The 12,457-nt window shown below is 34.3% G+C and overlaps 1 protein-coding gene across 5 annotated transcripts in view; it reads left to right on the plus strand.

The window, feature by feature from the left end:
* NRK (Nik related kinase) overlaps positions 1-12,457 on the plus strand; it is a 136,732-nt gene that overhangs the window by 60,457 nt on the left and 63,818 nt on the right. For all 5 annotated transcript variants that reach the window (XM_041740076.1, XM_041740078.1, XM_041740080.1 and 2 more), the window contains 3 exons: positions 6,983-7,108; positions 10,476-10,586; positions 12,055-12,145. In XM_041740076.1, the coding sequence (XP_041596010.1) occupies positions 6,983-7,108; positions 10,476-10,586; positions 12,055-12,145 (328 nt within the window). The remainder of the gene's footprint in view (positions 1-6,982; positions 7,109-10,475; positions 10,587-12,054; positions 12,146-12,457) is intronic.

Raw genomic sequence — 12,457 nt, forward strand, 5'->3', positions numbered from 1 at the left:
TAGATATATATTGATTATATCCACAGAGCATAGCATAGCATATATCCTCTAGCTGAGTAGTAACAAAAGAGATAAAACCAAGAGAAAAATTTTCCTTGAATTGGCCTGCACAAGGTCTTTTTTACACCTTTCACATGGTATTCCAGACTGACTGGCTATTCCCCCATTGTGATTCTAACAACATTGTTATTGTATATGAGCTAAAGGAAGACTATCCTTTTTTAATTGTAAGAACAATAGCAGACAGAAAACCACAGACTATCCAAGCTAAGTCTTCACACATCTGGCATAGTACTTGATTAGATAACGGAGTGTGAAGATCCTTTCTACTTGAAGCTTTTTAACTGTCTTACAAAGCAGTCTCTATGACTCTAATAATTTTCTGGCTCTAGAATAAGATCAGACAAAGAAAATTCTTTTTTGGTAGATGTCGGTGATCTATCAAAATATTCTGTGAGCCTAAGGGCAGAATTCCTGCTCTTATCAATATAATTAATTGATATCTTTTTTCTTACCTTTCTCCTCAGCTATCTGGTATTCAAATATTTTAAACCTTTGTGCCTTAATAAATATTATCTCAGGATTTAAAATAACTTTTTCCATTAACACAATCACATTCAGAAAACTTTTGTATTTATATTAGAAAGGTATTGGTAAACAGCTTCATGATTCATCTAATAAGTACCTGGCTCCTGTTTTATTTACAATGTATCTCAGGACACAAAGCATATCCAAGTGAAAGAGTGCTGATTAATAACATGGTTTGGTAGATCAAGAAGCTGCAAGAGGCTAAGGAATAAAAAATATAATCTTTGACTAATTTTGGTCTCATCAAACATTTCTGTTAATAAGTCCCTTTAAAGATCTTTCCCCAAACCTCTCTGGTATTCTTTCCACGGGGAAACATATTTTGGTTCTAGAACTGGGTGAAATTATAAAGGAAGTTGTGGTATCCTTGAGCTGCTTATTTTTGACGAAAAGTAGGATGTTCAGGCTACTCTGGGATCAACTGGCCCTGAGCCAGGAAATGCTATAGCATCATGTTACTGGGATGTGTGTGAGAGTTTTAAATTACCCACTTGGCCTGATGGATATAATGTACTTATGTGTTTTTCACAAGCTCAACTTCCTGTTAATTGAGAATGGCAAACACACTAATGCTTTTCAAACATATCTGATCTTGGTTTATTGTTTTTGGGGGAGTTTGTATTTATGTGGGAAACTCACTCTTAAAATTTTTTCTAATTGGTAACTTAGAACTCTCTGATTATATATTTTAGTAAGAAAAATAACTGTTAGCTGATCATCCAGTTAGTATCTCTAAATCATCCTGAATCCCTTGGGATAAGAATTTTGTGACTTGTACACACATCTCTTTGAGTCAGGGATTTATGGAAATAGCAATAATATGGAAGTCCAGACACATGAGTTTAAATCCCAAGTCTATCACTAAATTGCTAAGAAATACTTGGAAAACTGGTCTTACCTCTTTTGGCCTCAGATTCCTTATAGGTAAAATGGCACCAGAATATTTGACCTACTTATAAACAGGGCAAAAAATATGATCAAATGCAACTGCATAGCTGTCTGGAGCCCAGCTATTCTCCTACTTTTGCTTGGGGACATGAACTTTCTAACTCAGAAAAAAAAAAGCTATTTGATAATTAAGCTATGAAACAAGTTAAAGGACTCAGTTTGGCCCTTGCTTCTCTTTTACATGTACTTTGTGTTCTTATCCTCACATCATCAACTCATTCCTATTTCTTGCACCCTTTGTGAATTCATATTCCTTTAAACATAACCATGGTGCCTTGCTAGGAACTGAGAGTGTCCATGTACGTACAGAACTGCTAGCTCCCAAGGTTTTTTCTATATGATGACAGATGATGTTACCATTTCAAAGGAAAGCCACATCAGAGGGAAAGCAGAAAGTTCAGTGGTCCTACATGGCAAGAATGAAAGTCACAAGGATCAGCTTTTAGCTTTGTGGAAAACAGGTTAAGGGAATTCAAAGGGAGCTTATTAGCTGAGTTTCCTTAGGATGCTGGGATGAGGTTGGAACTTGAACTTCTATATAATTCTCATGCTACAAGTTGATTGTTTTATTTATTTCTGCCTTTGTTACACAATAAATACAAAGAAAGAACCTGTCATTGGATTTCCAGCTGGAGAAACCATGCCCTGTCTCCTTCCCCTAAATACAAATAGGTGTCTAGATTTCTTTTCTAGTTGTTGAATATTTATGGGTAAATCTACTGGAAAATCCCAGGGAAACGTTAACAAATGTTCTGCAGCTGCTAGTCATTTCTCTGATATTTCAAACTTTTTACAAGATATATTATGAATATTTGGGGATATTTCAGAACCTAGTACATTGCCTTATATTTATTTCATAACTATTTTTAAAGTCTAATCACACTGTAGCTAAATATTTTAAAAATGCCTATCTTTTCTACTGGGTTTCAGAAAATAAGCTAAGAAAGAAAATGAAAGCTGACTAGATATATTCAGCTATCTATTAATTTCAGCTAAAAAATGTATTTTCCTTAACACCCAGGGTCATCAAGTCAAGGTAATTAAAGGAAATTCTGAGGAGAACTAAAGATATAGGTTAACTCCTTGATACTTTTCATCAAGGGCTGGTTGGCCCTTTTCTGATTCATTGCCCCAGAGAAGTCAAAGGTATCTTTTTTACCTGGATTTCAGGACAGGAACTCAACTATTTTTAATTAAAATGTCTTCTTTTCTATTTTTAGTTATTTGAGGAACCTCCATACCATTTTCCACATTGGCTATACCAATTTACATTCCTGCCAACAGTGCATGAGAGTTCCTTTTTCTCCATATCCTTTCCAACATTTGTTATTTCTTGTGTTCTTAACTTTAGCCACTTTACTAGGATAAAATAAGTCAGACTGAGAAAGACAAATACCATATGATTCCACTCATGTGCAATCTAAAAAAGCCAATGAATTAACAAACAGCAGAATCAGATCTATAGGGCAGCCCCAGTGGCACAGCGGTTTAGCGCCGCCTGCAGCCCAGGGTGTGATCCTGGAGACCTGGAATCGAGTCCCATGTCGGGCTCCCTGCGTGGAGCCTGCTTCTCCCTCTGCCTGCGTCTCTGCATCTCTCTCTCTCTCTCTCTCTCTCTCTCTCTCTCTCTCTGTCTCTCTCTGTGTCTCTCTCTGTGTGTGTGTGTGTGTGTGTGTCTCATGAATAAATAAATAAAATCTTTTAAAAAAATCAGATCTATAAATACAGAGAACTAAGTGATGGTTGCCAGAGTGGGGGAAGTGAGGAGTTGGGTAAAATAGATGAAGGGGAGTGGGAGATACAGGCTTCAGGTAATGTAGTGAATTAGTCACATGGTTGAAAGGTGCAGCATAGAGAACATAGTCAATGGTAAAATAATAGCATTATATGGTGACAGGTGGTACCTACACTTGTGGTTAGTATAGCATAATGTATAGAGAAGTTAAATCACTCTGTTACACACCTGAAACTAATGTAACACTGTATGTCAACTATACTCAAATTTAAAAATTTAATTAAAAAAATACTTATACTTTTCGGTCAAATAATCTTTTCTTTACATACTACAACATATTTACTTTGTACAGTAAGAGTACTCTTAAAAAGATTATATAAATTGAACTTTTATAGATGTATTAGGTGAACTTTTTTATTATTATCAATTGAAATTTAAAGCAAGTAGGAATTCAAAGGACCCAGGTGGTAAATCCATTTGTCAAGTGTAATCACTTCCTGAGTCATTTCACATCACCCTCAACTTCATTATGCACTATCCTGTGTTCATCAATGATTATGTCATTCATATATGTGAATGTTAGTTCCTTGTATGTAAGTTCATTTAAGTTAAGGATATGATATCTAAATGCATAAAGAAATTATATGCTTATTGGAAATTCCCAACAATTTAACTTACTTTTCTTAAGTTAACATTTTAAGATATTTTATCCAATGCATTGCACCTGTATACACATAAAGTGTGATGATTTTTTTTAAAGATTTTACTTATTTATTCATGAGAGAGAGACAGAGACAGAGACACAGGCAGAGGCAGGCTCCATGCAGGGAGCCCAACGTGGGACTCCATCCCAGGTCTCCAGGATCACATCCTGGGCTGCAGGTGGCGCTAAACCGCTGTGCCACTGGGGCTGCCCAAGTGTGATGATTTTTAAATTATTGAGAAGCAAAGAGCTTTTTATCGATTGGCTAAGAATAGTTACAGATAGATTATGGAACATATGGGAACTACTTGGTTGTCATGGTACAAGGGTAGAGCTGAGTCTTAGGGAGAGAGAATAGCTTCCTATTTCACTCCACTATAACAAATAATGATAGAAACAAAAGTTGCTGATGTTTGTAGGTTGGGGTAAAAAGTGGAGAAAGGTGTATAATTCTGATAACACTCTAATGCAAATGAGAAGGTCAAGTAACAAAGATACTGTATGATAATACCTTGCATTTATAACATTCTTCTTTCAAGGACTTCAAAGAACTTTAAATAAATTGTCCTATTTGATTCCACTAATTTTCCATGGAGATGGTAATGGCTGCCAATGTCCATCAGATTTCTGAAGATAAATTCAACCTTGGGAAGATTAAGTGAATTTCCAACCTTTAGCTATTAGTGATAAAACCCAGGTATACTAATGCCCAGTGTAGATGTCCCCCCCCTTTTTTTTTGAGAGAGAGAGAGAGGGGGATGAGGGAAGGAGGCAGAGGGGAGGAGTAGAGAGAGAATTGTAAGCAGGCTCCACGCTAGGTGGAACCTGAGATCATGACCTGAGCCAAAATCAAGAGTCAGATGCTTAAATGACTGAGCCCAGGCACCCCTAGATGCTCTTTTCTCATGACATCATACTGTCTTCTACTAAAAATATCTCTTGAAATTATGTATTATACCTTGGCAATCCCATCCAAAAAGATAGCTTCAATTATCACTATAGAGGTAATCCTCAACAACAACAGTACCTTTAGCCCTGATCTGTCCCCTGAGTGGCACATGCATATCTTTATTCTGTGCAATTCTATGCATCCATGTAAAGGAAGTACATTTATGTTTATTGATATAGAAACATGCATTTTAGGTATTGAATAAGACATGCAAGTTGCAGAATAGTGAGATATATATATTCTGGAGGAATAAAAATGTTTAGAGGAATATACACTCAACTGTTACTACTAATAGAAGAAAATATTCAGTGAGTGTACAGCATTTACATATTTTACTTCATATATAAATACATTTTATTTATAATTTATATATATAAATACATTATGTATTTATACATGTATGTATAAATGACTTTAAGCATATTTTTATAAAAGATTAGCAAAGATCAAACCAGTACCTTTAAAATACAATGAGTCACAAACCAATCAAGTCAGTGTGGTACAGGCATAAGGACAGAGATACCAATCAGTGGAAAGGACTATTTCTGTATATCAATGGTGGATTTTTGACAAGGGTGCAAAGACAATTCATGAAGAAAAATAGTCTTTTCGACAAATAATGCTGAGACAACTCGATATCCATATGTAAAAGAATTAACTTGCACCCCTAATTTATATGAAAATTAACTCAAAATTATCAAATGCCTAAATGTGAGACTAAAACTATAAAATGCTTAGGAGAAAACATTGGGATAAATCTTTATGACCTTGGATTTGGCAAAGGATCCTTAGATATGACACCAAGAGTATAAAAAATAAAATAAGAAATAAATAAATCAGACTTTACCAAAATTGGAAATTTTGATAATCCCACAGAATGGGAGAAAATGTTTGAAAATCATATACCTTATAAAGTACTTGGATGTAGAATATATAAATCTTACAATTCAATAATAAAGAGACAACCCAGTTAGAAAACAGGGGCAAAGATTTTCAATTAGACATTACTCTGAAGATCATATACAAATGGCTAATGATCATTAGTATGATTAGCCATCAGAGAATTGCAAGGGAAAACCACAATGAGATACTACTTGAAACCCCCTAGGATGGTTATAATAACAAAATACAAAATAATAAGTGTTGGTGAGGGTATGGAGAAATTGGAATCATCATTGCTGTTGGGAGTATAAATATATGCAGCACTGTGGAAAATGATTTGGCATTTTATCAAAATGTTAAATATGGAGTTAACATTTGGCCTAATAACTTCCTTCCAAGGTATATACCAAAAATAAATAAAAACACATATTCACAAAAAAACTTGATATGAATGCCACAGTAGCATTATTCATAATAGCCAAAAGGTGGAAATAACCCAATTGGTGAATGAAAATGAATAAAATAATAATATGTAATATAATGTGGATGAATCTTAGAAAAAAAGTTATTCACGAAAGTTCACATACTATATGATTTTCATTTATATAACATGCCCAAGATAGACATGTCTATAGAAATAGAAAATATATTAGTGGTTCATTAAAGCTGGGATTTGTGTGTAGCAGAATTTGGGAGTGATAACTAGAGTATGAGGCTTCCTTTTGGGGTAATATAAATGTTTTAAAATGGATTGTGGTGATGGTTGCATAATTTTGTAAATATACTAAAAACCATTGAATTTTATACTTTAAATGATAAATTTATGGTATATAAATTATATCTCAATAAAACTGCTACAAAATAAACAAACAAAATTGTAATGATTCTATTCAACGAGAACTTTATACAGTGGCCATTGCTGCTGGTGCAGGGATCACACTTTGAGAACCACTGAATTAAAGAATCTTCAATTAAGCTTTATTTTCCCCCCAAATTCCTGGTTAACCAGGGGTCTCCATTCTCTGACAATCCTAGTTGAGATTTTATTATCAACTGCTGTGTGATACAATGGGTAGCCATAGGATTTCCTTTGTTCTACTGTAGTTTAGGATCCCATAGTCATTAACTGGCGTAGCTTTAAGGGCTTTATTGTCTATTTTCTATTCTTATTCTTCAGGATGAGGAAGAGGATCTCAGGACTGAACTCAACCTGTTGAAGAAGTACTCTTTCCACAAAAACATTGTGTCCTTCTATGGTGCTTTTTTCAAGCTGAGTCCTCCTGGTCAGAGGCACCAACTTTGGGTATGTATTTAATTACCTTGATCTTATTTCCTAAGACTAAGTCTCAGTTGAGGAAATACATTTTAATAAGCTGAGATGTCAATTTTGTCCACAGGAAAATTTAAGGACTCAGCTGCTCAAAGTAGTATGACAAAATATAATCTGATTCCTGGATGTGAGAGTGAAAAATATGGAATAATTTCAGTAAACTTAAATTCCTGTCAAGAGGCTTTAGGGCAAAATAGGGGAGGGCTCAAATAAACACTGGGAATATTGAAAACATTTCTTTTCAAATATAGTTTTGCTGCTTTTAACTTTTTATGTACATTTGCTAGTAAATTAGAGGTATGGCTAAGAAGACTATCTAATAGACTTACAAATAATGACTGGATAAATATCAATTCTAATTAGCATTTGGCATGAACATATGAAAGCATTTAAGTTTTTCTAAGTATATGCATTTATGCTTAAACATAAATCCCAGGAGTTCTTTTCTAAATGGTTAGTTGACTTATCCTTTTCTTAGTCTATTTATGCCTATACTATCACAAATTACTGATCAATGAGATGTAAATTTTAAAGGGTATCTATAACTTACACTATAGTTGCCAGAATTGTTGCTGCTTCCCACTATAGCAGAAATAGTCATATAACAAGAAAACTGAGCTTTAATCAAGGATAAGTTTATTTAGAAAGGAATACTTAGAACATAAATGAAGTCAGTGTACACTTGCTGGCTACATTCCATTTCCAGTTCAAATCGAGAATAGCATTGTTTTGGGTTACCTGGGTTGCTCAGTCAGTTATGCAACTGCCTTCAGCTCAGGTTATAATCTCAGGGTCCTGAGATCAAGCTCCAGAGCCCCACATTAGGTTCTCTCCTCAACAGGGAGTCTGCTTCTCCCTTTCCCTCTGTGCTCTCTCTCCTTCTCTCCTTCTCTCACTCTCTGTCAAATAAATAAATAAAATCTTTTTTAAAAACCCAAAGAATAGCATTGCTTTTTCAGAATAATAACAGACTTTTCAGAATCTTCAGTTGGCAAGGAAAGACTGTTATACTTCATATAATGGACTTTAGGAAGCAGGACTGAGGACATTATAGAAAGATTTTTTTTTATAGAAAGATTTTCAACAAGGGATTGAATTGAAATAGTTTTTCTCAAACTTTAGCATGCATCAGAATCTCCTGAAAGCCTGATAAAACACAGATGACTGAGCTCCATAGAGTTACTGATTCAGTTGTTGTGGGATGTGAGTCCATGAATTTGAACTTGACAACTTCACAAGTGATATTGATGCTACTGGTGTGGATACTACACTTTGAGAACCTCGAATCTTTTCTTTAGCCCTGTTTTCTTCCAAATGTCCAGTTGATTATATCCTCTATTGTCTGACAATTCAGTTGACATTTTATGAAATACTACCACACAGCTTTAACAGCAACTGGTATATTTTTGGCATACAAAATTTGTCTTTCAATATATTTTTACTTACAAGTCTTTTCCTTTTGACTATATAGTAGTCTCCTTATTGGATACATTTATCAGTACTCAGTTCATTCAATCATTTAACATATTCATTTAAAACCATCTATTTTCCATGCCTTCTGCTAGATTTTGGAGGTAAATGAATGAACAGAATAGACTTGTCCCTGACCCATCAGAGCTTACAATCCATTTTCAATGACTGGTATCAGTCAAATAATCACACAAATGAATAGGTAATGGTCTGAAGGGAAAAAACTTGCTTCTATGTGGGCACTTAATCTAAATTAAGTTGGGGAACAAGAAACTCTTCTTTGAGAAACTTTCCTTGAACTGAGATCTGAAGGATAAATAAATTATTTGTGGAGGTAGGAGTTTTTATAGGACCATTTGCACTTTCTTGTCCATGTAAATAAAAACAAATAGGGAGTAAGTAAATTACTAAATAACTACCATTTATAAAGTGTATTTGCTGGGCATCATGCTTACAAAGCTGGGAAAATAATTGAGAATGTCTTACATTCCTTAGAGCTCTTCTGACTCAGGTAATATTAGCAAGATTTTCCAGGGTGCATCTGAATGAATGGCTTTAATTCAGGTTTGTTGTGGCTCAAAATGACTTCCTTTTCTTCCATTACCACAGCTGTGCCCATATTTAATATAATTAATAGTTTATATATTTATTTATATTTTATATATAATAAATAGATATTTTATAGCTATGTATATATAATATATTTGCATATATGTAATATAGTTAATATAGTTTAATAAAAATTAAACTTTTGTGGTTTATCTGTAGTACTGGTTTTGTTAGTCTGTTTCTTTTGTTTCATGAGAGCATACTCAGGTGAAACACATGCAATACTATTAGTTGTGAATGAATATAAATTTAAAAAGTGATTTCCTGAAAAGAAAATGTTAGTATTCCAGAAGGAAATAAGGTAGACTTTTAAATATTCATAATTTGCAGCCTATCTTTTTGGTTTCCTTATTCTACAGCAAAAATTAACTTGCCAACAGTTAAAAAAATACATGTTTTGTTATATTTATATAGCAGTTTTGACGCATAAACCTGTGCTTAAAGAAAAGTTTCCTGGGTTGATTATACCTAATCTCTTTCTCATTGGCCAATCCTTTAGTTAGCTCATATGGGAAAGGAAATTTACTAGCTGGGCACCTAATTCATTGATGGCAAAAAGATAAATTTTCTGAGAAATTGAGTTTATTAGTGAAGTAATATCTGAATGAGATGCTATCAATAATAATAGCCTTAAAATAGACTTTCCTTAGCAATAAATCATTTGGGAAAAAAAATTCTCTATAGGAATGTAATTGACAGTTTTCCCCTTGGAATCGTAGTTTGCCAGTATTTTAGGGAAAAATAATCTAGAATTTAAAATAAAAACAACAATAAAAACAAATCTCGTCTTAATTTCGATGTATAAATTCCTTTGAGATCCTTCTTTCCTGCTTTTTCACTTGCAATGAAATTGTTCCCTCGATGGTCTTTCTCCTTGCACTCTGGTCATCACTCAGGTTTGCCTCCCATACAAGCTTATTTCTAAGGGCATGTAATCATTCTGTTTTCAATAAACTGAATGTTCTTCCTTCTCAGTATGTTAAAATACTATCTATCCTTCAAGGCTTAGATCAAATTCCACCTCCTAGTTAAATATCCCTGGTGTAGTACCTGCTTTTCCTCCTTCTACAGATCTTTGGATATGTTCCAACTCTTTAATTCCACTAGCCTTTAGAGACTTCCACCAGACAATTGAGCCAGCCTTTGCGATGTCTTAATCTCTAAACATCACATATAAATACAAGTCATATGGACTAAAACCCTCCAGATATTTTCAGAGAATTACTTTCTAATTCTTGACACTTTGCTGGCTTCCCTGCAGATGGTGATGGAGTTATGTGCAGCAGGCTCAGTCACTGATGTAGTGAGAATGACCAGAAATCAGAGTTTGAAAGAAGATTGGATTGCTTATATCTGCCGAGAAATTCTTCAGGTAACTCTTCATATAGTCATTCTCCTCTGGCCTTAAAACACCTGGAAGCAATATATGCAGTGTACCTTATACCTGCCAATATAAAATGGTTTAAGATTCTGAACATAACTTCTGGATCAGGATACCAAGAAAAAAACAGAAACAAAAACAAACAAACAAAAAACAAATGGCTTTAGAGAGAAAGCAGATTTTCAGGTGATGTCCTTAACTTTAGGTACATTGCAAGATGGGTAGTCAGGCCCTTCTAAATCATGGCCTTTAATGGCTGTCAGAGTTAGACTGTTGTGTGCATGGATCATGGAAATAACCATTTGGAATATTAATTACGTTATTTGGATTTTTAGAGTTATCTTTAAAAAACAATAACGTAGCACTATCGTTAGAGATTAAGAAAAAAGTAAGACAAAGGTCAGCATTTTACTGAATGACCCCAAACCATCCATAACCATTTTGCAGACAGATACCCTGTTTGAATAATGCCCTGTTTTTAAAACTTGCTTTATTTTGAATACCAAATTGGATGAAAAAACTCTTCTTAATCTACCACAATCAAATTTTTCTTTGTGGCTTAACTACTCAGGGTCACCAGAGGAAGATATTAACAGAAGTGGATAGCACCACTGATACAATGTTAGAATGTCCTTCCTCTCATCTTAATTGGATTCACTTGTGCTAATAGTATAAATAGTTGGGTGTAAGCTGTGGACTGAATTTAAATTCTGGTTCATCATATATTAGCTTTGTGGCTTGAATCAGTTACCTAATTTTTCCAGATTGCACTTTTCTTGACTGTAATATGGGGTGATATTAGTATCTTCCTCGAAGGATTGTAGTGGCGATTTCATAATTTCATAAGTATTAGCTGTTTTTACTGTTACTTCTATTATTAATCCCCAGTGATTATCTAGAGCAATCTCCCTGAAGCCAGGTCAGGGGTTAGGCAGGTCACAGGTTAGTTTTAGTGGTGAATAGGCTGGAGCCAGCACGGTAAGCCAATACAAATTGCAAATGCTTTAAAATGAATTTCCATATTCCCCCAATTCCTCAGCCTACAAGGTTGACTAGAAAATATTTTGGATGAAACAAATGGTTGGATGAGGAATAGAGTAAAACAATGGCTGAGCTATGATATTTAAGATGTCCAGGTCTTCACTCTTATGGTTAGTTGGAAATATGGAGACTAGAAAGGAAGGTAAATGGCCCAATGTATACAAACATTACTTTTTGGTGTTCTTTTCCTTTCATGGGTGTCCTGATTTATTTTCCTTTCCTTATAGCCAAAAGTTGTATTTCTGGGAACTGGTTGTAGGAATTCCAGCCTAAAGAAAGAATTTTGTCTGAAAATGCAAATTTGGGCCATTTTTCTTACCAAAAGCTTTTCCAAAAATACTAGGAACGGTACCAGAAAAAGAGAAAATATATATACTGATGTGACTTTTTAAATAACTATATATCTATCTATGTGCAGGGTTTAGCTCATCTTCATGCACACCGTGTAATTCACCGGGACATCAAAGGTCAGAATGTGCTCCTGACTCATAATGCTGAAGTAAAACTTGGTAAGTTTGTTCTTATAGTACTTTAAGTGAGGCCCCAGATATTTTAATGAAGAAGAACCCTTTTAAGATACTATGTGTTGTTGTTTTTTTTAATCATGTCACTAACAACATCTTCTACGTATTTAGGCTGTGTTTTCCTTGCTTACAAAACCAGTCAAACTTTGAAAATTTGTTTAGGGAGGGAGATGGAGCAGGAGAAAAATGCACCTTTAACTGCTTCTCTGAAATCATGTGGTTGAAAACAACTCTGAAATAATAATGGAAAGCTTCCATTTTGATCATTGTTTTACTCTCTATTAAGTTATAGGTATT

The sequence above is a fragment of the Vulpes lagopus genome, chromosome X, assembly GCF_018345385.1.
Source record: "Vulpes lagopus strain Blue_001 chromosome X, ASM1834538v1, whole genome shotgun sequence".
Lineage (NCBI taxonomy): Eukaryota > Metazoa > Chordata > Mammalia > Carnivora > Canidae > Vulpes > Vulpes lagopus.